We start from the raw sequence: 25,604 nt of genomic DNA on the forward strand, positions 1-25,604 counted from the left end.
TACAACAGATGCCTTTTATAAAGAGGAAAATGAAGGGGAAATGTCAGATATTCCAAACCTACATGAAGATACCTAAATAAATGTGTCTAGGAGATTCTGGGAGAGCATTTCTCTTATAGAAATTTATTTTCAAAGAAGTGGAGCACTGAAAAGCTACTCTTCTGCTTACAGACATTGATTATCAGTAGTTTCCTCTTCCAAATGCAGTATGTGGACTATTTCTTTTTTTCAGCAAAGATGTTTTTTATTTTCTCTGATGATTATTTCTTCTTTTCTTTAACAGAAGTACTGCTGACACCAGAACCACATCTTCAAGCAAGAAAGGCTGTATTACTGATGCACTAGTGTTGGAAAGGAAGATGACTCAGACTGGGCTTGCAGAAGTTACTTCATTCAGAGGAAAAAATAAGCCAAAAAAAAAAACCCTATCCCCTCCCAAAAAAAAAAAAATTAGTACAAGAAGTCTCTGTATTACTGTATATTGTGGAGTACAAAAAAAGTTTGTTAATATTTTTGGCGCTCTTCCTCTAGAACTGTGAATTTGGTAATGACATTTTAGTAGATTGGATGGGTAGGCTCCTGGTGTACCTGATCTGTTTACTGTATCCAAAGCCCTTCAGCTACAGGCAGACAAAAGTGCCTGGAGAAGTCACAGTGGTAAGAATTTTTGATTTCTCTAGTAACAGTATCTGACAGAGAATGTAGTCTTAGCCTTGACTCTTTTATATTAATTCCTGAATATAAATGCTGCTTTTAGTCTCTTACCCCCAAGAGTCAGGGATTTCCCAAGCAAAGTAGCAGTGCAAAATGAATTGGCACGTTCTAGTCCAAAATCCTGTCCACTGAAGCCAAGGGTTAAAAAGAGAGGATAAACAGTTTAAATTATTTAAACACAGTTGTGACTAATATTTACATATTGCTGTGCAGCTGAGTGCACTTTATAGAAGACTATATAATGGATTAATGCAATATCTTTGATAAGGACTTAATATGAAGGTAGGGGTGTACTCATGTTCCTTCTCAAACACAATCTCTTAAGAATTATTTGAAAAGACTGCATAATGTAATGTGTTCTGTGTATGGAAATTAGAGCAATAATCTTTCATCTTTTTTGGAAAATAACTTCAGAAAAGGCAAGGCACTGCAGTCAGAATCAGAATTTTGCAGTCTTTTTGTGAATAAATTTTGTAAATATGATCTTTAAGATAATGTATTATATATATGACTTTTGTAGGTCACTAACTCATTTTTGCAGAGTTTGTGAAGCTAAATATTTAACAAAATTGATTTCTGTAAACTCAGTGTAGTTGAGGTCCAAATAGAATTTTTCTTTAATTAGATTTAATGACTTTAAAGCTGGGTGACTTTGGCCCACATATTTCTCTTTTTTGGTCTTCAACACTTCATTTATTTTTACATCTTTAACATATAGCTTTTTATAAAAAAGACCGGTTGTAAAATGCTTTCTCCACCTGTGAGCACTTTTGTTACACGTCTTTTTTTTACAGAAGGCAGTTTGACACAAAGGCTCTGCATTGTGAGATGTCCCAGCTTGTCAGGACAGTCGTGTCTTTCTGTAATAGGTCACCTTTTCAGCTGATGAATCTGGATTGTGTCTTTCTTGGTCAGTTTTAATGAGCTCTAAATGTTATCTTTGGAAGTGTTCGTCTGTTGCAAACTATTCCTTGTTACATGACATCCAGAAATCTTTAAGGATATTAAGCCACACTTTAACCAAATGTCTGCACCTCCACTGGATTGTTCTAATAGGAAGGAATGTATTTTCTAAGCAGGTTTCTCTGATATCAGTATTTAAGTCTGGTTACATATTATTTGCTGGTAACGTGGGGGGTTTTTTCCCCTCCATTTTGGGGCCTTGGAATGAAGATCCCTTTGCAGTTTTTAAAGTTACAACAAGTCAAACCTCTAAACTTCCATAAGTGATGACCCAGAAATGTTTAGGATGTGTGGTGCTCCTGTTCTGTTGTTCACTGTGTAATGGAAGACTGATTTCTCCCAAGTGAGTACAAAAAAACCAACCCTGATCTGTGTTCTTTATTGCTTGTTCTTGGTACGTTAGCAAGAGGTGGTTTTACTGTTCAGAATATTCAGTGAGCTTCCATTTTAATAGAAATAACTCTAAATAGAAATAGTCTCAAAACATTCATCCTTAGCATCCAGCCAGTTGTATTCCAAAGGGAATGTAGATCAGTCAGTCTCTGCCATTAGCACTGAGTAAACAGATTAGGTGACAGCATTTATTTGAAATCTTCTGTCCGATTCATGTGTGTTTTTTAATGCAAAACTTTTAAAAGCCTGAGGAACTTTTCTCTTTTTTTTTTCCTTTTTTACATTTCTTAGAACATATCTATTTAAGTGCTGCCTACTGAAGCTGAAAGGCAACAATCCCATGCTTTTTATATCAGATCAGAGCAGAACAATCTTTATATTTTGTAGTTGTTCATTATATTGATGGAAACTACAAACCCTGGTTGCTTTCATTAGGTGAGCTCTTAGGACTATGGACTGCTTTATACATCCTGCCCTACAATTTTTGTAAAGTGGTTCTGTTTATACATCTGTGTTTAACTGGTACCTGACTGATGTTTTAAGGATCATCATTTTCTCATCTGTGTTTAGATTATACCTATTTTTTTTTTCTTTTGCTGAATCCAAAGATTTTTAGTTTAAACTTGATTAAGAGGGAGGGGGCATTTTTAAAAAGCATTGATGATGACATCTTTCTTGGCAGCACTAATCCTGCATAGGACATCTAGTTTGAAATCTGCTGACATTTAGTTATTGCCATCAGTTTTGCTTTGGTTCTGTGGCAGCAGATTTTTCTGAATGTTTTTAAAAAAACAACCTGTATAACATTATTCAACAGTAAGAGATCAATTAGCTAGTACAGCCACCTCTGATCACTGCTGCATAAATGTGTTGTTTTACTACATGTCTCTTTTGATCACAGAAATCACGTGGTTATTAATAAAACTCATATGTAATACTTTTTTTTTCTTGGCCTAAAATACTGCTTTCAAAGTTAGAAAATCCAGACCACGTTTCAGTCACAAGACAAAACTTATTTGAATGTTGCACCAATTAGCACACCTTTTATTTTAGAATTTATGTGCAGACTACCAGATGACAGAATGATACAGCAAGTATGAAACCATGTAATTCTGAGAGCAATATTTAAAAAAATTCTCAGGAGAAGGCATACAGTATTGAGAACTGCATTTAAGTTTAGTTTACATTGTAAGTATTGCTTGAAATATCTGTATCTTTATTTTGCAAAACAGAAAAATCACGGGGACTGATTTATAAAAGAGTTGGTTGTAAGGTATTACTGCCCTTCTGGCTTTTGTGTTTGGATGTTAATAATAATGTAAATAAAGGTTTCTATTTAAAATCAGAACTTGATTAGCTGTCTAATACTTTAAGGTTCATGACTGTATCCTGCAAAGGTCAGAGAAAATTCGGTGCTGCCACTGAGGAAAACTGTGCAGAGAATGGTTTCCATCTTCTCCTAATTGGCTGCAAAAGCTGAGGGAGCAACAACTGCGACCTTTCCCTGATGGGACCCATTTAGCATGGAGAGCACCCGGGATGTGTTGTCTTTGTCAACTCACACTGCAGTTTGTACAAGAACTGAAAGGTGAAGAGGTGGCACCTTTCCCCAATTCGGCAACAACTTACCTTTCACAAAACAGCAGCTGCTTCTCGTGCCCCAACCAAGCCCACAGCTCAGGGGTCTGGGTAAGGAACAAGGTAACTTTTTTTCAACAGGAGCAGGAACACTGGGCCCTGCAGGATTTTCACCATCACACCCTCAGCTGGCCAAGGACTAAAGGCTGAACACACAAAAAAAAAGGTAAGTGCCAATTTTTTTACATCTAACCTCAGACTCTTTCTGTAAAGTTTAGCAGATGGCTAAAATTTTTCTCTGGGAAGCAGCAAAAATGTGTTTAATTTTTTACTTATTTGTACTGATTCGGGATCTCATCATCTAGTAGATATTTCTAATAATCCATGAAAGCTGTAACAAGTTGCAAAGAAAATCTATGGCTAGATTAAGACAGACAATCATATTTTACTTCCATAATTAAAAAAAGCTTGCAAGAAAACTTTGGGAAGTATATTTGACTTACCACATGTAATACAAATACTCAAGCCCAGTCTTGCTGTATAGCACATTTACAAAGAGTCCACTTCTGCTTTTTGAGCAGGTTTTTGTTTTATGAGGGGTTTTCTTTGTTTGTTTGTTTGTTTTTTCCTTAGTTCCTAAATCCAAGTCTATTTTTTGAGTAGGGGGGTGTGGTACCAGAGATCTACATGCCTGGATATGATTCCACTTGATTTTCCTTATGTGCAAAACCAGGAAGGGTTCCAAAATAATTTCCATGCTATTTTTTTTTTTTACACTGCATTTCTAAAAGAGCAAGTTAAGTTTCTGTTTTAAAAGAAAGTACCTCTTTGTTAGGAGTGAAGGCCACAGTTGGTCAAGTCCTGCCCCATGAGCACCCTCGGGCACGTGCCTTTAAAACAGGTAGCAGAGTAACATGGATTATAAATACAAATCTCACCACTAATGCCTGTGCTACAATGGCCTGTACTACAATGTATTTAATAATGTCCTTATGAAAATACTCAAATAACTCTGTACACTGTGCTTCTTTAGTAAAATGATAAGGGTTTTTTTTCCCTTTAAAAGCCTTTAAACAGTAACTGTCATTCAGAACTTCAACTTTTTTTGTAGACTAAACTATTAACTAGATTATTCTTTATTGACTACAAGTATTGAACTTCTCAGAGCTGCCTTTTTTCAAAAATAAATGTAGAAGTTACACTGCTGAGCAGACGCTGCTTTCTCAAAGGAGTTGTTTTGGTTTTGAACACACAACAGGCTATTACCACAAAAAAAAACCAACTTCATACAAATCTGATTTTGTTAAAATTTTAGATGTACATTTACCAAAATTTTTCAGTACTTCTAAAAATGGATGAATTCTGACTGTCCTAAGCCACAGTAATTAACATTTTGAGAAACAGGCCGTGGGCATTACACTCTTTTTATTAACAAAATTCTTTACAACCTGAAGAAATTGCTTTGCAAACAGTATATTGAGCAATATTTTACACAACCCCTCCAAAAATCTGTTAGTGAAGATTTTCTCTAATCTTCGTAGAGGTGGCAGTAGGATGGACAAACAGATGGAACTAAAATGTATCCTCAGAGGAGACTGGAGAAATGTCGTGGTGTTGAGAACACTCAGTGCTGCTCAAAGTTCTGTTCAACCACTGCCTTCACCCCAGGGAGAAGCAAAAGCATCCATGATTCTAAATCTTGCTTTAGAGTTATACTTGGCTTTGAAGTGTTTCTGGTGACAACTGAAGAGAAGGTTGAGCTGACAATGGTTTGGAGTTCCCCTCAGCTGTCTGTGTAAACGCTGGAATGGCTCTTTGGGATGGGGCTGTGCTTCCTCTCCTCTCAATTGCTGGCTCAGCGTTACTTGTGTCTTCTTGGAAGTAAAATGCCTCGTGAAGCAGGTGAGGTATAATCCAAAGCAAAAAGCAGGTACAATAGTGGAGTTCAGAGACCTGTATTTCTGACAGCATTTCCCACAGTTTCACTGCATCTATTCAACTCACTCACCAGTGCAAACGTTCTACCTATTTCAGCCTCAAAGTTTATCCAGTCCTTCAGGCTAATGTTACAATTCATTTAGTCTGTACATGGATTCAAGTTCTGGCCAGTTTGTATCCTCATGGAGGTGCAGCAGTTGGGGAGATTAGCCCTCCCAGCCTTCCCACAGTTGTCCTCTTTAAAATAAAACAAACACAGTTTTAGTGTATAATATTCCAGTAGAAAGCAGTTAAATATTTTTAATGATTCCATGCAGTAAAAAACAATGGAAACACTGTGCACCACCTATAAAACCATAGCAGGTGTATGACAGAAACACAATCCAACTCTTTTTGAAACTTCAATCTGTACAAAGCTTGATAATTCAAGCTTCACTCTGGTTCTAAAGCCAGTCTTAGATCTCTTCAACTAGAAATAAAAATACTCTATTACATGAGCAAATCCTCTTGGGCGAGTGAGAAGGCCAGACTGTGTCTAGGAAGGGACTTGTGCATATTTTTTCCACTGCACAGTTTGAGAGCACTTTATGATTTTTAATGAACTGAAATCTCTTGCCTTCTTTTTAAGGGGAGATTCAGAGACAGTAACTTTTTAAGTACTTAAATTTGTATCTCGCCTTTGAGCTCTGGCAGGTTGAGAACTGAATATCATTGTCAAGTTTTGAAGGGCAGCTCAGTAAGAAAAAAAGCAGTCTTAGATACAAATCTGTCTTGTAGTAGTCTACTTTCTGTTTTAACTTCCTTTTTTTGCTCACAACAGAAGGCTGTGGTCAGACAAAGAGCAAGAAAGTACAAGGTACTGTCTCTCTGCTAGTGAGAATTACAGTCAAAAGGTTTTGTTCTTTCTGGATTGGGTGAAAAACCACAAGGCAGCTAATGCTAATTTAAATTTAGGCAAAACCAACATACTGGTCTTTAAATTTAACTGGCAGTTGACCATAACTGGTTTCTTCAGCTGAGCATCCACCTTTACTCATTTGAAATTGCCTTGACCTTAATGGTCCTGGAGTCCCAGAAAACATGGACCAAGAGGTTTTGTGCAGCAGTTGTCAGTAATGATGTGGAAATATCATATTTCTTGCATAATTTAGAGGACTTCCCATTTAAGCATTCCATGAGAATAGATGATGATGTTATAAAAGGTGCTGCATGCAAAAAGAGAAGGAAAAAGCTAAAGCAAAAAAGCAAATGCTTTTGGTGAACTGCTCCCAACTCACAGTGACTTGGCAGATGATGGTCTCTTCACATCTGGCCATTTTCGACGCTGAAACTGCCTAATTTTCAAGCAGCAAAAGGAGAAAAAAAGTTAACCATCACCAAGAAAACCACCAGCACTACAGTCTGAAAGATGAGGAAGGAGAAGAGTTCAGCCTGAATTTTGACTACCAAAGTTAGAACATGAAACAAAGAAGTTTCAAAGTGTTTCAAAGCAACTGGGGTGGAAAGCCCTTTCAAATGCCCTTCCAGGCCATGCCTGTCCATGTTTTTTCATCATGGAAGTAGTATTTAAGAATAATAATGTAACTTTTTAAATGTACCTGTACTGCTCGTAGCTTCCATCTTTAAGTCCTAGGTGAAGAAAAATTAACAATGTTACCAGGGATTGCCTGTATCAGGTAAGACAATTTTAAAAAAGACTTAATAACAGATCACCCAATGCCCTGAGTAACCTGGCATGCCCTCACATCTGACCCTGCACAACTCCACAAGTCTCTTCCAACTTGAACTGGTCTATGAGGTTGATAGTGGCTATTAGGGTATTCTTTCCCTCTTTCACCAGTATCTTTCTTTCCTCATCATCCTCTGCATGTCTGTAACACTCATCACCAGGCTGATGAGTGATTTAAGTATCATTCTTAATTTTAAAAACATTACATAACACAAACTGAACACCTACAAAAATCTGAGCATGCAGTTACCAGCTCAGCAGGACATTACCAGTACTAAGAAATACTAAAATCCTTTTGGCTGATTCAAGGTTCATAATGGTAAGAGCGAGCCCCATTTCCTTTTTGGGGGGTTTGTGAGTGCAACAGGAGAGGCACTTACCTAGATCCATGTTCCTAGTTCTTGGATTGCATTGCTTATACCCTTTGCAGCTCCTGAGTTCCATGAGCTGGACGTGCAGTTGATTGAGAACCTCTCTGTCGAGCGTATTCACTGCATTAATTAGCTGCAATAAACAGGGGGTTCTTGTTAGTAACTGTTGCTCTGTAGTTTGATGGCTTTCATATATGGAATACAGGTGGTTTATTTGTAACAGGAAAGAGCCAAATTATACTGGTTTAAGTGACAGAGGCCTTAAATTACATCCTGCAGCAATACTGGGCAATTCAGTTGATTGTCAATAAGGAAAAATGCTGTTATTTCTTCAGCTGTGATCTTGAGGTCTATGATCAGATACCTGATATGGATCAGTATTGAGGTCAAAATACTCCAGAAATCCAGTAGCAAATTCACAGAACAGGAAGTTGTGGGTCTCGTTGATTGTCCTCAAACACCAGTAGGTGTTGTTGTTGGCACTGGTACAGGCACAGAAAGGGCCCACTGCAAATGGAACAGTTAGAAAGGCATCAGCTACAGTCTTTACACTGCTAATTATTTCTGTTTATAGCATTCCTTTATTCACAGAGGGTAACTCTCACTCCTGAGCTCTAAAGCAGAGAATGAATGCCTTCCAGCATCAGCCTCTTGCTCTGTGCACACCTAACCCACACCACACGGCTCATTAGAGCAACATCTTGTCCAGCTGGGAAACACTCCAGATGGTGAGATACCACACCCACACTGTGCACTGTCTGTTGGTTACTTGCAGTTGTTTTTACCTCCCTTGCCTTTTGTGCAGCACTGGAACAGATTCTTTCCTTTGGGGCTACACAGGCACTGAAACCCCAAACTGGGAACCCAACAGCCCGGCCCGGTCTGGCCAGAACCCACCTCCCTGTTCTCGAGTTTCCAGTATCCTTACATGTCCAGAGGGGAGCAGTTTGCCAGTGCTGGTTGTCGTGGGTGAAGCAGGTGAGCCCGGGCATGCTGCACGTGTCGTTGTTTTTGATTCTCTTCAGCAGCTTGCGCAGCTTCTTCTTCCTCCTCTGCTCCCGCAGCAGCCACAGCCTGTCCTTCTCCTGGAGGGCTTTCCTGCACACACCAAACATCAGGGTCATGCAAACTCTGTTACACTTGAATGCACCTAAAAAACCCGACACAGCTCGTAAAATGAGCTGCTCTGAGGGAAAGAATCAACATCTTTTTAATTAAATGGCTTCTCTTCCAGATGGAGATGACTCTGCAATTCAACAGCACTGGAAAATGAAAATGCAGCCAAAGGGGCTTACAGGGCTTGCCTGAGGTCTGTGATATGACATTTCCCAAAGCAGGAACCTTATCTCAGAATTTACTAGCATTAGTTCCTTGCCCAGTGTCTCTGTGTTTATGCTTTTCAATACAGGATAAATGAAGCACTAGTACTTCTGCTTAGTTTGTGTGGACCAAATGTTATAATGACTTGGCACATCCTCTTTCAAAGGAACAGCCCTTCACTTACTTGAAAGGATGAAGACTGGATCCCTTGTGCCTCAGCTTGGTTTTGTGTTTTGAATGATAACTGGAAAATAAAAACAGCATCGCTGGTGAACAAAGACAACCGCTCCTATTTGTACCACACCATCAGACTGGCTTTGAAGCAGATTTAATCCAGTGTCACTTCTCCATTTGTTGCTGTACAGTGAATAAAGAGCCTCACTCGACTGTGCTGGGCCCTTCCCAGCTCCCTGTGCCCCTTGGAAGAATTTCAATGCCAGCTGCACTGTAGGGTTGGGGAAGGGGGTTTCCTCCTTTGTTACTAGCTGGAAGTTCCAGGAAAGCTAACAAGATGGACTGAACTGTCCCAGCAAGAGCAGTGCCTAATATATTCTCAGTATGAGGGTGTAAGCAGACATACACACCCTTGCCTACTGCTTTGCCTCTGTCTCCAGAAACCCTTTCATGATTTTGCAGAAGTCTCCTTTCTGTGGAATTACCAAAGGTAAAAAGAGACAAAACAGCCTCAGCCAATGGCAGTATTTTCTGACTAATAAAGTTACTACCCAAAAAAATCAAACAGAAACAAAGTTTATTAAATGTTGTTGTTCTGAATTCAGTTAGTTAGCAGATTAAAATTCCCTTCAAAACAAATCTTTTTAATTCTTAATGCTATTGGGAGCTTTCCTAAATTTAATCTTTATAACAAATTAACAAAGTAAGATTAATAAAGAACTATCTCCTTCAGTTTTTTTTAACCTTGCACAGATTAACTAATTCTAAAGCAATGCAGTTCTGCAAACACATGAACATTTATAACTTGGATGATTAACTTCATTGATTTCAGTGGGATTAGTCATCTTAAAAATGCTGTGCACAAATAGAAGTGTAACCTATACTAGTCTGAAAAACTGGATCATCTTTGAGGTCCCTGCCAAACCTTAATGTTCTATGATTCTATGAACCTCCTTTCCATGTAATCAGTGGGCTGACCCTGTGGCCACTTTGCAAATATTTGGCTATGTAAGAACCAACTATGCAGAGACCTTAACACCTAATCACTGTTCTAGTGCCTGCTGCACTTAATGCACAAGTGATCTGGAGCAGGGAAAGAAATATCTGTTGCCCTGAGCCAGTGGTGGTTACAAACACAGGTAACTCTGCACCAGCTGTTAAATTCCTGCTTCTCCCAACAGATGTAGCTGCTAAATAGTGCAGTGATTTCATCTTAAGAGATAATTCATCCAGCCTTGGAAAAAACTGCATGGGAAGAAATCCTCTCATCTTCCCACTGTTTTTATGACAGATTTGTGTAACACTGCACCATAACCACAGTTTGCCCGTGTCAAAGCTGCCAGAAAGAACCCTGCAGCTTAAAATATTCATCTCTGATATTTAACAGCAGCATCTTCAGTACAAGAGCAGAACTAACTGGTTTACAAGCCACGTTACATCACCACCACTTGACACAGGCAATTAAACTCCTGCCTGGGAGAAGGTGTGTCATGCACTTGGGCAGCAGCCCAACTCCCCTGAAAGCACAGGGCAGAGTAAGCAGGCAACCACCAAACAAACCAGACCCTGATCCCTCCTGTGAGGAGATAAATCAGTTACAGTTTCACACTACAAATAATTATTCTGAAGTACACAAGGAATACCTTATCTTGTTACAATCACACTCCTCAGGTCGTTTCTTCTTTAGATGACCTCTCACCTCCCTCAGGTTTTTTATTTTATTTTGCAAGGTTTCAATCTAAGGAAAAAAAAAAAAGGTAAAGATAGAGGTTAAAAAATACAGCATAATTTAGTCTTATTCTAACCTTCTCAAACCCATTTTGCTGTCACCAAATGCTTCCTCTTCACTACCTGCCATGACTCTCACCACTAACAAGTATTTTTGAACTATCTGACTTTCCAGAAGGAAACTCCAGCAGGAGGAAGCCTTGCTGGTTTGCCTGCTCTCTCACTCTTGACTGTGAGAGGGAATGGGGGGCACACAGACACTCCTGCTTCCATTGGGATTTCTCCTCTTGGGCTCACATTTGCAAGGGGAGAAAGGTTGCTCCAAGGAAAAGGAAACCCTTAAATTTCAGCCTGTTCTGACACCACGAAGGGGATGGGGAGGGAGTGCTCTGAAATCCCTCTTGAGAGGCTCTGAAAGCAAGGCCCTGTTTGCATGGCAGGCTTTAGCAGTGTCTGCCCACATGGCACAGCCACCAGCAGTCAACTGTGCCACCCACAGGGCTTTATTTTTAACTGCTTGGCTTTTTCACTGAATGAAACTCCTGCTTTTGTTCAGTCTGGTTATACACAGTGGGTATTGCAGTACCTCAGATGGGTATTGCAGGCCTCCCCCTCAGCTCTCTACACAGCAGAAAAAGCAGTGTAATCCACTGTGAACAGTCTGCAGAACCACCACGAGCCATCAGTTACCAGAAGCCACTGATGTGGAAGCTCGTGGCTGGTGGAGCAGAGACAGGACAGGGTGTTCAAGGAAAATACACCAAGAATCCAGCCCTGTGACCCTAAATCAGGAGCACAACAGGACAGAGGCGAGCTCCCATGTCCTTTGACACTCCATACTGCCCAAGTTTTCTGAAGAAAAAACAATCACCAGAGCGTGGTGAGACTGAAATTGCCCTTTTAAATCTTTGCAGACTAGTAAATTTTTCAGTATCTGCCTTCTGTGTCAACTGTACCATAAAAGGGGGCCAAGAAGTTCCTACACAGAACTTTGCTGTGAATTTATGTAATTTGGTAAGAGATTACAGGAGGTCTGTCCTTTATGCTCCTCTCTGGCATTTGTTCCACCACTACCTGGTCCTTGGAAGAGGATCCCTAGACCCTCTTTTGTACACAACACCTGTGAAAGGTTTGAGCATACATTCTTAAATATTAGTGACAAAAATATCAGATGATTGTTTTACAGGCCAATTTCATAGGGCAAATCATCTCCAGGTTCTTCATATACACAAGCCTATGAAAAAATTCAATTCCAAAGTGCAAGGGTTAAGAAAAGCACAAGCAAGCAAAAGAAATTAATCCCAGAAGCACCAAACTAATGGACCTCACTTTTCCTTGGTCTTATATTTGATGTTGAAATCTTGTTTTTGAGAGGTACATTGGCAGAGCAGGGCTATTAAAAGGTTAGAAAGATCCAGATTCATTTTTTTCCCAGGATGGAGACACTTACAAGTCTTATTTATCTCATAAGGCATATGACACCTCTCAGCTGTGCCTTCAGTTGCAGTTCTCTCCTTCACTCAGCATCCTGCCTTCACAAACTTGTACTGACTTAATTATCTCTGAAATGTCTGTTCAGAAATCAGCCAGCAAGTTCAAAAGGTTCCAGAGAGGGACAAAGACACCCAGAGGCAGACAGACAGACACACACAGTCAGCATGATCCTATCAGCCCACAGAAAACCCTGCTGAAAACACACTCTGCAAACAGCACTGACCTCGTGGTCAATATGAAGTTTATGGTCCTTCCAAGCTTGCAGTGACCTGTACAGATCTGTGTCACACTGAACAGTGTCATTCTCCAGGATGTAACACCTTGGCACGGAAAAGCAAACAGGGTTTGTTACAGGGGATACACACCCAGGGCAAGGCAAGCAGCAGCTTTTAATAACACAGCTCCAGGACAAATGAGACCATGGATTGCAAATGACATGCAGAATTCAAAACCCAATATTCACTCCAGAGAACACAAGCATGCTCTGAGCCAGGAAAGAAGTCTGGCTTTGAGTTGCCATGGAAATTTTAAAGAAGCAGAAGAATTCAAGGAGACTATTTCTATCAAGCAGAACCTGTTGACTGCTTAATTTCTGTATGTAAATTGTGCTGCACAGAGTTCTTGCTAATTCATTAGACTGTCTAAATAAATCTCTACTAACTAGCAAGCACTAAAGCATTACTCAGAAGCAGTTTCCCAGTGCATAACTAAGTGATGCAGAGGCAATGATAAAGTATTTCAATATAAGATGTATTACCACACCATAAAGAAAAGGGGGAAAAAACCCCAGAAGAACAAACCAGATACAAAGAAATTTTGCTGTTTTCTACAAAAAGGATACAATTTTGAGCCCTGACTTCAAAGGCAAAATACCCTCTGACAATATTAAGTCCTTATGTTTCACTGACTTCTAGTAAAATCCGGTTTTTAAAATTCTTTAAAATAAACAAGCAAACAAAAGTCACCACCTGACAGATTTACCTGAGAAGTTCATTAAGGGTCAAACACCACACAGTCATTTCTGAATGCCTATTTAAATTAAAGCTCCTTTATTTACTCCTTTATTTCCTTTAAACCACCTCATGCATGTTGTCCCACTGCCTTCTTTTCTGCTAGTGTTCCTGGGGACTCCTCATGAATAATGCACAACCTTCCTGACAGTTCCTTGTATGAATTTGGGATTCACCCAGTAAGGCAGCAAAAAAAAAAATCAACTAAAAATCAATTAAATTTGTTCCAGAAGAAAAGCACAAATGGTGATTTATGAGTCCTGAACATCCATGAGAGCTGGGTTAAGAGGACAATTCTCTGATGCCAACCTAGATACTTTTCCTCCTACTGGCAAGTCTCTAACTCACTTCTGTGGACAGAAGTCAAATGGAAAACACAGATACCAAGAGCAGCTAATTGGCTCCTGCATGTTTACATGAGTTAGTCATTAAACAAGTTAATGACAATTTAATGACAGTCAGTAATGATTGGTGGCTTTCCTGATAATTCACAAGCGGAAATGGTGATTAAACTCATTAAAGTACAGTTGAAAAGACACCATCAGTCCCTAGGAAATTTCCCTGAGGAAATTATTTTTAGCCACTGGAGTGCTCAGACAATTGCCTTCCCTCTCTCCCAGTATGTTCCATTTCCCAAGGCTCCAACTTCATTCATAATATAGATTTCCCTTTCCTGGCACTGGTTACAGAAAGCTTGCACAAAGCAACCAGAGACCCAAAACCAGTTCACACTCCAGTCAGAGCCTTTGGCCTCCAGCCAGGCCAGGTCACACTGATTTCCAGGGGTGAGGCCTCTCCTGTTTTCACACAGGTGTCACATAACTGTTGCATGTCTGGAAAATGCCCTGATCTGTGACTGCTGTCTCTCCCCGGTGCAGGACACACAAAAGCACTGCTGCAGCTCTTCTGACAAAACTACAGCAGAACCACAGGCTGTTGTACAAGTTGGAATATGAATTTTAGTGAAGCTAGACTGGGTGTCCAATGTGCTTAGCACACTTTAACCCACCCATCTATGTAAAGCAGCCACTTAAGCAGCAAAATCTTTCCCAGCTCTACCCCGAGCACTCACCTGTGGGTCACTTTGATCAGGTTCGGGGCTGCGTACTCTGCAATGCCACCAGTGCCACTGTACTCCCCCATGTCTCTGTCCTCCTCCTCACGGAGAACAGCCCTCTGCACCTTGTGACGCTTGGAGATGTTCCTTGGGAAGATGGGCTGGTATCCATCCTCTAAGCCCAGGTTATAAACAGCCCCAGCCAGCTCCACAGACACGGAACGGACGGAGCGATTCCGGACGTAGCTTGGTTTGAATTCTGCACGGGAAAAGATTTGACAGAAGGGCAGGAGCAGCATGTTACAATTCACTCCTCTCTGTGGTTCTTGGGAGGAAAACAACCAGCCCACACTGTGCTGTTTGGAATTAAAGTGGATGACAAAGAGGGTTTGTTGCAGTTGTTTCTCTGAGCTGCTGCTTCCTCACCTTTGGAACGGACGGAAGGATGGACAGACACCCCACAGCAGGGAGAGGGCAGGTACAGTGCAGACACAAACGAATGGCAGAGGGGAAAGAAAACGTTCTTGCCCCGCATCGCAGAGAACAAAGAGCTCGCTCAGGCGGGCGCTGCTCTGCCCACGGTCACCAGGTGGCAGCCGCGCCGCGGGCACCGACCCCACAGTCACACCGGGTACCCCAACCCATCACACCGGGTACCCCACAGTCACACCGGGTACCCCCACAGTCACACCGGGTACCCCCACCCATCACACCGGGTACCCCCAACCCATCACACCGGGTACCCCACAGTCACACCGGGTACCCCCACCCATCACACCGGGTACCCCAACCCATGACACCGGGTACCCCACAGTCACACCGGGTACCCCACAGTCACACCGGGTACCCCACAGTCACACCGGGTACCTTCACAGTCACACCCCCACCCACCAGGCTCTGCCCTTCTGCTGCCCTCCCGACAATGCTCCTCTGCCAGGATCCCCCAACGCTTCCAGGAACTTGTCCCAGTATCCCCCGTGTTCAGCCTGAGCCTTTTCTCAATCCTGTGTTCATCTTCAAGGCTGGATGCTTGATTTTTTTTCAGGAGGGAATAATATCCAAATCTGTACTTTTATCCCTGTCTGATTCTTTGCTTCACAGTTATTTTCCTGACGTGCATCCCACTCAATGAGTTTCTCCACGAAGCACCACCCCCCAGTGCTCTGCACTCCCTCAGACTTTGCTTCTGAACTTGCAGCCCAAAAGCAAAATGAAACATTTGCTATGAACTGCCACTGTGCACCGTGAGATTCTCATTGATCTTTTCACCATGACTGCTTTCCAGAGTTCTCTGTTCCAGCTCAAATCCCCAGAACTCCTCCTCTGTTTGGTCTGGAATGGTTCAAATACAACCTAGCCATGGAATCTAAATGTATATCTAAGCTTCCCTGCTGCACAGCGGGTCCATCTCTGGCTGTATTTCCTGTTCACCACCAGTGACTGCTGAGAGTCACTCACTGGACTCGGCACAATCACCTCATTCCTCAGGGAAAAAAGCACAACCTAAGCACCACAGACTCCCTTCTGCTCTGTGTATGAGGCTTTGCTCTGTGTATGAGGCTTGGAGTTACCTCAGACATTACTGGAAAACTGAGCCCCTGGCTCCTTCAGTCACTTCTCCTTCACACAGACAAACACACCTCATGAGATGGGACCTCCCTCTGCAACCTGCTCACAGGAAAAAACCAATGTGCCAAATGAGATCTGACTGATCTTTCTTGCATTCCCAAGCCCCATAGAAAAACCAGCTTTCTCTAGGGGTTAATCTCCCCAGCAAAGCAAGTAGGGGGGGAAAAAAAAAAAGAGGGGAATTTGAGGTAGAACAACCAAAACTGACAAAAGAAATACTTGCCATGCTTTGGCATTGATGCAGTGATTTCTTTTCAAGAAGCCTTACGTTCACTTCAGATAGACTGCAAAGTCTCAAAAGGCATTTTGCAGACTGTGGGAAGTGAAATAAACATCTCCTCTCACCTGAAACTGGGCCAAGCACTGTATTTTTGTCAGCACCACACATGGAAAGTAGAATAGCAGCTGGATTGCTGGCTTTGCACATTTTCCACCTGTGGTTCAAAGTTTATTGCTGATATTAAGCCAGGTGAGTCACTGCTGAAGGGATAAAAAAAGCCACAAAAGACCAGCCTCACTTCAGGCACCCATTCAGGAAATGTTTGCCTAAACGAGAAGGAAACTCCCATCTTTTCAGATGTAGGAGAAAGTTCCAAAAAGCTACACCCTAACAATTAGATTCAAAGTATAAACTCCCATTTCTTTAATCACTCCCTCGTTTCATCTTGTTCAGCTCACCCCAACTAAGCATTTACCTTCCTTCCAGGTCTATTATGCCAAATCCAGCACGCTGGACCTCCCCAGACAGTCATGCACACACATCCCTGAGGAGCTGGGAGCCAGCAGTTCCTCCTCCCTCTGCAGCCAAACCAGGACAGCCTTGCAGGGAACAAACAGGGCAGCAGTGAGGCAGCTCCTACAGGACCTGCTTGTAGGGCTTTATCCCATCCCCAGTGCTGACTCTGTGCTGGGATCAGCACCAAACTCTTATCATTTTCTGAGGAAGTGGTTAAAATATTTCATGAGATCAATATTCACCTGTGCTGTGCTCTCCCACCTGCAAAGGGCACTGCAGGCATAAATACCAGTGTTTAATTACTTACTAGTCAATCGATTTCCCTTTGTACACAGCCCAAAAACAGGAGATCCAGGGCTGTTAAATATTTGGCCCCAAACATCTATACTTCCTTCTTCAAGTTATTAAAGTTCAGCTTTGCTAAGCTGAGTCCCAATGCCTCTCTTCCTCAGCTACTCCAGAAACCTTAAAGATGGTACTGCTGAGAGGCTGCAACCCCAAAACTGAGCCAAACCCCAGAATGGAGCCCTGAAATACCTAAGCCAAGAAAATCAACTGAATTCAGTGCCCCATTCATCCAGCTGGGTCTTCCTGGATCACACAGTCAGCGTGTTTGTCTTCACTGGAACCTCAAAGGAACATTTCCCACTAACATCTATGTATTTTGCATTTGGTAGACAAAAAAAGCATTTGTTTTCCATAACACAAAGTAAAATTAGGCACTTTAAAGACTTTTTTTTTAAAAAAAAATATCTCCAGTGTCTAGAAATAAAGTTTAAAGGTGTTTTTTCTTGGGCACTGTGTGCCACAGGAATTCTAGAAACCATGTTTTGAATCTGTGTCTCTAGGTATTTCAAAGAGGAAAAAACACCTAACCCACAAAATTTTCTTGTATCCCATTTCTCACAACTGCTATGAAAAATCATACTTCAAATGCATTATCTTTAAAGTAACTGATTATTTTTTTTTTTTAACAACAAAGAATGCCATTTTGCTCCAGCATTGAGATTACCTCAAAAGAAAAATGAATGACAGGAAAATTGGAATAATAATGCACTAAGCCCTTTGTACACACTCCTGTTTGTTTACAAACCTGTGTGGCCTATCATCATTTCCCTACATGCAGCTTGAGAATTCCTTTAATCACACACACTTGCCCATCACAGGAGGAGGAGATCAAATCCACAGCAATAAGAACACAGCAGACCACAAAACAGCCAAAGATTTTAAGAGCTCACTGGTACTTTAAACTTTCTACCTACTGCAAAGCTCTGTTTCATCTTTCTTACAAGAATAAAAACACGCTGAAGAAAACGTATGCAAAAATTCAAACATTCCTGACACCAAACTCAGACACACCAAATATTAATGCTTATGTGTTTTTGGCACTTAAAAGCTTTGTGGGCAAATGATGCATTTTTTAGGCAGCCCAAATGGCACATACATGACATGATCCCATTTTAAAACTGACCTGACTCAATTTAAAAAGACACTTGATGCCTGCTAAAAGCACTGCTACACCTGAAAACGAGCAATTAGAAAGGAATTATTTTATCAAAACATTTGGTGCTCCACCCCCTCTGTCAGCCATTTAATCTGGCCTTTTAGACCACTTGTTCTCACTATACATAAGTGGGTTTAATCTTTCTGAAAAGGCCAATCCTTGTACCCCATTAGGGTTTGCAACATGCTGGAGGCACCACACGTGCAGGGCATCCAACCTGGATTTCTGCACGTGTCTGTAGATTAGAATCCTCCCAAACTGCCCTCTGCAAATCTCTGCTGCACTCAACAGGAGGCAGGGGGTGGTCAGGGCATTTCCTCCAAAGCCACGCTACTGCTGGGAACTGCAGCATTCATGAGGACATGACCCCAGTCCAGTCTGAAATGTCTATTTTCTATTTAGCACTTGTTCAGTCTGATGAATTTACTGGCATTCAAACAGGGCTGCAGGATAATCTCATGCACTCACCAAATTCTGAGTAACTAACCCCAAAGGTTCCCTAAGAACTGAACAACCCAGCACAGACTGCACTTTACCCCAAAGTCTCATGGAAACAGAACATAAAAATCCAAATACACATCAGGAGTACCCAGGTCCCCCTCTTACTATACACAATCCAGCTTTCCAACTAAGATGTTTGGAAAACCTTGACTTGCACTGCTTTGTGCTCATTTGCATTTGGGGTGTGATAGATCAGGTGAGTGAATGGGAAAGAATAGCCAAGAGCAAACCAAAGAGTCTCTGCCAACAGGTCCAAGTTCACCTCTGCCCTGCAGAGCACAGGATGTGGGCAGAGGGAGAGACAATTATTTTACTTAAGACACAGGCAATGGCAACGTAACTGGCAAGATCCTATCTTGAGCTGCTCAAGTTTATGCCTTAAGGTCCAACGAGGAGAGGGAGCTGAAGTGTAAAAACTCTGCCCCTTCTGAGCAGAACACAGGAAAAAACCCCATTCTGATTCCTCTGCTAGAGGGAGCAACTTTCACTGCTTTTACCTCAACCTCTCTACACACATAAACTGAAGGTAATTATGCACTTAACCACCTCCTTTGGATGTTGTGGAAATTAGGTAATGTTTAGAAAAGCACTGAGGGAAAGTACTTAAGTGAGTGTTAAGTGCTATCAGATAGCATTATGTTGCCTTCACTTAAATTGTTTTCCTCTTCTCATTTAAGTGCCTTCAATCTTCACCTGTTATTTGAATCCCCAGGACTGAACTTTCTTCTCTGGGACTTTAAAAAAGGAAGTAGTCAATTAAGTGCAAGTTCCAGTGTTTAAATAACACTAGATAATCTGCTGTGCCACATATTTAAACATCAAGTATAGTTGAGTAATTTCACCCTGGAACCAGTAATTTTTTTTTCAAGTAAAAATTAGCTTAGTAGCTACTAATCAGCTTGCAAAGCAAATATAATGGGAGAAAATCAATTTAAACTCTCTGTTTGAAGTTTGTGCCAGGTCATTATATAGAAAGACTAATGTGCTAAATAATTAAGGCTCTGTATTTGTGGAGTGAGACGAAAGAAACGTTACAAGTCACTAATAATTCTGTGCTTCCATTTGCCTCTAATCTATAATTAGGCTATATACTTCAAATATATGTGTTAGTCTGAGTAAGGCCAGTAAAATGGACTTTCTAAAGAAAGCACCTGATCTGTGCCAAGGGAACTAGAAACACAGTCATCCCCTTTGGTCGTTATCTCTGGTTATCTCTGGTTAAAAGTCAGCCTTGTCTCTGCTGACTGAGCACAAGGAAAGGATGTCAGAAGCAAGCAGCTTCTGTAACAAAGCACACACATCCTTATTAAAAATAAATTACTGCAGCAGCACCTCCAAACATTGCAGTAGCTACTGAAAACTGGAGTATTTGCTGCAGAACACTGTTCATGTTCCATGGCCTAAATAACCACGTGCAATTTGCCCCTTCAGTGTGTGCACTGCATTTCCCAGAACAAAACATTCTTCCTACAGACAGAACTATTTTCAAGTCTGATTGTCCACCACGAGGCCCACTGCTCCACAGACAGGATGCCCAGGAAGCACACTGCCAGAATGCCCAGGAAAGCGAGGCCGACTGTGCCCGTCAGGGAACAAACCTCTAACAGCTCCCCAAGGCAGAGACAGAACACGCAGTGGGTTCACTTACTTTTCTTGGAGAAGAGTTTCTTCCTTTGTCCAACGTGGCTCAGCTTGTATTCATTCTCCTCACAGTTGCACTCCTCCCTGTTCCTGCTGTAATACTTGGGCAGAAGGTTGGAGGTGCCTTTGCGGTTCCCTGCAGCTGCCAAGTTGGCCATTCCCTTGCACTTGTGCAGCTTGAGCTTTCCACTGGCATCTTCCACACACTGCCATTTCTGCAAGAAAAATTTGGTCACTGAAACTCTGTCCCAGCTGTGCTCTAATGGCCAACTCTAGCAATCTATCAGATATTCCTTGTTGTAGCAAACTGGGGCTCAACTGTCACCTACTACCAGACCAGAGTTTTTGTAATCTTCCATTTTCAGACAGACCAGGAACTCTTTGGAACACCCTCACATTTGTTTCTCATTTTGTTTCTTGGAGGTAGAACAATGGAAGTTTCATAACAAAATCAATACTACAGCTAAAGACACGGAGGTGACGAGCGACAACTTTCAGAAGCAGAACTGTGGCATAAACCAAGAATCCTGATCATCTCATTATATTTATAACCCACAACTCAGTGGGACCAAAACCTTCAACTTTGTGGAAGCTCTCCAGATAGAATCATGGAATGGTTTGGGTTGGAAGGGACCTTAAAGACCATCTTGTTCCAACCCCATTGCTATGGGCAGGGACACCTTCCACTAGGCCAGGTTGCTCAGAGCCCCATCCAGCCTGGGTTTGAACACCTCCAGGCATGGAGTGTTCTCCAGGATTGCCTTGCAGAAGTGCCTGTTTCTCTTAACTGACCTTTAAAAGGCTCAGAGCATCTGTGGAAGTCTGTAGTTGGACAAGTTTATCTCCATCTTGGGCGTTTCTCATAATAGCTCTTCCCATTCAACACCCTTGGGCTAGACTGGCAATGCTGAGCTGCACTGGATGCCTCTGAAGTTGAGAATCCTCTCCCTCTTGCACTCAAACTAGAGGAAAATCTCATCTCTTTTATCTCCAACACCCTTTGTTACTCAAAACCTGAAGTAACTTGCTCACAGTTCCCTCTGTGCTGCTGTCAGAGCTGCACTGAGGGCAAGGCAGCTCAGCTGCCTTCAACCTGGCACAGAAGTTCTACCCACTTCCCAAAATGATTTCACCCACTCCTTAATTTACCAACACTCTACCAAATACAGAGGCTTCAAGATACAAAAAAAAACCCCAACAACCTTGTAGTAGCAGCTGCTACTGCTTTAAATGGAGTCTCTCCAAAACATTTCAGCTTCTTGTTGAGTCTTGAGAAGAGTTCCTCCTTTTTCCTATTACAAAATCCCAAGTCTGTGCCTCCAGGACTCACTGCAATATTGAGAATCTTCCAAACAAAAGGACAGAAGGAAAACAGCTTCCAAGCCTTGCACTGATGCATATAAACCTGGCTTCACTTTCAGCACAAGGAATCACAGGAAATCAAGGAGAGACACTGAGAATAAGACATTTGAATCAGACACCTCTGCATGACTGTCCCCAACTAGAGCACTACACATTTACCCACTGCTCTCTTAATTTTATAAATGCCTAACACTGACTGATGCACAGACTGAGGTTTGAACCAAAAGTTATTTCACTACAATAAGCAGAGGTTCCTTTCACAACAAAGAGAGATGTAAAAATGTTTGTTGCTGTTTCCCACTTCAATTAATCTCAACTTCATTTTTGAAAATATACACACAAACTGCATTTTCTGCTCAGTAGAGCTCTGTGCCATAGGTGTCTAATGCATGAAAAATGAGGATTCAACAGAAGGCAAGTCAAATGCCATGATGGGAATTACTGCAAGCAAGTGCTCTGATGTGTGGCCCAAAAATATTTTTTCTCTATTTCTTTCATCTCTTGTCAAGAAAGTGATGCTCATTTCTCCCCTCCAGGTGAACCAGAAAAAAAAAAATCCTTTAATTTTTGGTGCAGTTTAAATCTTTCCAATGCAGCTTTTATGCTACAGTGAAAACATCTTAAAGGCTTTGCTGGAAGGGTACATTGTATGCATGAACAGGCCCACTGCTGAATGACTGCAGTGCAGAGCTACATAAATTACTTTAGAAGAAAAACATTGAACACATGCAGGGGAGGGGAAAAAAAAAGGAAAGTCTCAAGCTTTTACTTTTTTCCCCCAAAATAGATCTGGGCATATGTGAGAATGTGTCTGAGATTCAACAGTGTGGTCCCTTCCAACATGAACCATTCTGATTCTGTGATCAAACCCTGGCAGCAACTAAAATATTTCTCAAGAAATAATCACTTACGTAATAAAATCTCTATATGAAGAACTTCAGGGTGCCCCAGAGATACTTTGGCTCACAGGTACACATGATAACTATTATCCAGCAGCAAAACACAATTATTTATAAATAGTGGATTATTAACCCAACCAGTCAAGAAAACAAAGTCCCCTCAGTTCACTGCACCAAACTGTTCAGGTGTTTTCTTCATTAGGGCAAATGATGTGTTCCTAAATCAAGTTCTATAGCTCATAACACTTGAAAGGGAGGGGAGGTTAACACCAGTCAAGAGTCAGTGGAAAACCCAGACTGCCCTACAATCTTCACCCCAGCTCATATCAAAATTCCAAAGGAAGAGCCTTTCTTTCCCCCTGCAAGGCCTGTCAGAACAGCCACCAAATAAATGGCTTTTGCAATATGTCCTGAAGTCCATCGAGCTCACATTGTGCAAAACGTTCTAGACACCTCATTTAAACACTGAGGCTGTTCCAGCTGGAGGTTTCCCACCACCCCCAGGCAGGCCAAGTTCCTTGCTGAGTTCCTGCTTTCTGCCACCAGCTGTGCTGGGCTTGTTCTGACACTTCTGCTCCATCCCCTACCCCACTGATGCTGCCCAGCCCTTTGCTTGCAAAGCAGAAGAGTCTGAGTTTTAGTTTAATGGAGAAGCTGGTGGTGGTGAGCAGAAATCTTGTTCAAATGTACACTGCAAAGGCAAAAAAAACCAAACCCCAAACCCACAGTTTGTAAGGTGTGTTCTCCCCTCCAGCCCAAACTACCTGCTACATGTACCCAAGAGTAAATTAGGACTCCACTATGTATGAAATGTGAATCTTAATGGTAGCAGTTGTAGATTGAACAGGTGCCTTGTTCCCTTGTTCCCCTCATTCACCTTGAACATGCACATGATCCCTTAGCAGAAAAAGACATGTTGTGTTTTTCCATGTGTTAAAAACCTGTTATTTCCTTCCCAGCCTTCAATGCCATGAAGTGGTTTTTGCACTATAGTGCATCAGTGCTTTCTTACCACTACAGCAATCACAGATGTAAATTCAAAGTCATTATCTGAGGCCCAAATCAGAAATAAATAGCCATGACTACAGGAATTTTTTCCTACAATTCACTCGTTTCCCCTCAGTGAGTCTCTCTCAATTGACACTGCTTTCTGGGGGGGAAAGGGCTGATCACACAAGCCTTGCTAAGAAAATATCCCATTGAAACACCCAGCTTCCAGAGCTGAACCCTAATTCCTCATGCTGTGTCTCATCAGCTCCTCTTTTTGTTAAGTAAAAGAGATTCCATTCCTTTTCACAGAGAAGTAAAAAGTGAAACAGCCTGATCAGTGAGCTGCCAGCAAGGCTCTCTAACAGTTTCACCAATATGGGCTCTAGGAATCAACATTTGTACAGGATAATAAAATCTTCTGTCTTTGCCAGCACCCTGAGAAAAAAAAAACACTTCAGTAATATCTGTCGTGTTTAATTTATGCAGAAGCTTTCTGAACCCAATGTTGCTGCCACATTAGATGGTGAGCTACAGACAAACTGCTTTAATGGTTAGAAATATTCTGACTTGCAGTCTAAACTGATTCATGAGTAGTCAGGGTACATTTATTTCCTTGTCTGAGAGAGCACAGTGACAGTTTAGTTAGCTCTTCTCCTTTCCTGTGGTTTGCTCCTTGTGTTATTTTTCACTGGGGTAATGAGGACAAAACAGCAAAATCCAGAGAGACACTCTCACTCTACAAGAGGTAGTTCTGCTGCTTTTGCTGGCAGCTTGTCCTGCTGCTCAGGTGGGACAGGGTTCAGGGAACAGACAACTTGAATTTCCCATTGTTTGTCTCACAAACATCACTACTCTGCTCTTGTTGACTTTAAAATAATTAGCTCCCATCTTCTCTACCTCTCTTAGGTTCAGGCAGACAGACTCCACTCTTCTCAACTATTCTTTTGACTGAATATGCCCAGTTCCTCAATTCTTCCCAAATGGTATTATTTTCTAATTATTTAAAACTTTTTTGTTGGGTTCCCCCTTTCTCCCTGCACCTCCTCCCCATTCATCCACTGGCAAAGGATGAGTGTGGCTTTTCCATTTCATGTCATCAGTACACAAACAGCACTGCCTGGTCTTCATTCCAACAGGACCTCATTTCATTACATTGACTCATGATTTTTGGAGATTTGGACCTCTGAACTCCCAGCTCAATTTCAGTTGTCACACACCACATATCCCTCAAACCTTGGAATTATAAGATGGATGAACAATTTATTGACAGAATATTTTGAGGGCTTTTTAGTACCACAAACTGTAGCTGAAGTGAGGCAGGTGGGACAATTACAGCTAGCTGGCAAATGAAAAAAGCAGGTATCCAGCTAATTTTAAGATTGCAATTATGTCATTCATTTATTATTAATATAATAATTGGATTGTGGTATCAAATGGTCCCAGCTGCTGTGTTAGGCACTGCAGAAGCTGAGGAGTGAGTGCAGCCTTAGCAGAAATTACATTAGTGCTGGAGGAAAAAGCAGCATCAAAAGGGGAATTGATTTATCTGAGGTCCCACACTGAGTCTGTAGCCAATCTCCTGACCTCCAGCTCCTTTTCTTTTGAACTAAAGTACATTGCTACTCCTATCAGGATATTTGAAAATTTGGGGGGGTTTTATTAAATGTTGGTATTGATTTTAGCAAGCTGCTTACAACAACCACCCCTGCAATGACAAGGAGTTAAAAAAATCTCCTTTAATAAGAAACACAAATTTCTTGGGTTTGTGAAGCAACAAGTAAAAAAATCCTGTAAGTAAAATAGCCCCTGGAAATCATTACATGCTATTGCTAGCTGAAGGAGGAAAACAGTTTTGTTAATTACTGTTCCTGAT

The 25,604-nt window shown here is 41.5% G+C and overlaps 2 protein-coding genes across 13 annotated transcripts in view; one reads left to right on the forward strand and one right to left on the reverse strand.

Annotated features, from left to right (window-relative positions):
- The window catches only part of NCOA3 (nuclear receptor coactivator 3), a 70,891-nt gene extending 67,473 nt beyond the window's left edge, over positions 1-3,418 (forward strand). For both annotated transcript variants that reach the window (XM_051802719.1, XM_051802718.1), the window contains exon 24: positions 284-3,418. In XM_051802719.1, the coding sequence (XP_051658679.1) occupies positions 284-295 (12 nt within the window). In that variant the 3' untranslated portion in view covers positions 296-3,418. The remainder of the gene's footprint in view (positions 1-283) is intronic.
- Positions 3,021-25,604, reverse strand: part of SULF2 (sulfatase 2) — a 117,024-nt gene continuing 94,440 nt past the window's right edge. For 10 of the 11 annotated variants that reach the window (XM_051802757.1, XM_051802749.1, XM_051802758.1 and 7 more), the window contains 11 exons: positions 20,488-20,695; positions 14,485-14,728; positions 12,626-12,722; positions 10,824-10,918; positions 9,191-9,250; positions 8,615-8,784; positions 8,051-8,193; positions 7,696-7,819; positions 7,185-7,215; positions 6,864-6,920; positions 3,021-5,823 (listed from right to left, as the gene is read on the reverse strand). In XM_051802757.1, coding sequence (XP_051658717.1) covers positions 5,793-5,823; positions 6,864-6,920; positions 7,185-7,215; positions 7,696-7,819; positions 8,051-8,193; positions 8,615-8,784; positions 9,191-9,250; positions 10,824-10,918; positions 12,626-12,722; positions 14,485-14,728; positions 20,488-20,695 — 1,260 coding nt within the window. In that variant the 3' untranslated portion in view covers positions 3,021-5,792. The remainder of the gene's footprint in view (positions 5,824-6,863; positions 6,921-7,184; positions 7,216-7,695; positions 7,820-8,050; positions 8,194-8,614; positions 8,785-9,190; positions 9,251-10,823; positions 10,919-12,625; positions 12,723-14,484; positions 14,729-20,487; positions 20,696-25,604) is intronic. The other variant, XM_051802756.1, reaches the window with a different exon arrangement.

This window comes from Manacus candei, unplaced genomic scaffold (assembly GCF_025592945.1).
Source record: "Manacus candei isolate 608988 ecotype Guabito, Panama unplaced genomic scaffold, ASM2559294v1 h1tg000057l, whole genome shotgun sequence".
Taxonomy (NCBI): Eukaryota; Metazoa; Chordata; class Aves; order Passeriformes; family Pipridae; genus Manacus; species Manacus candei.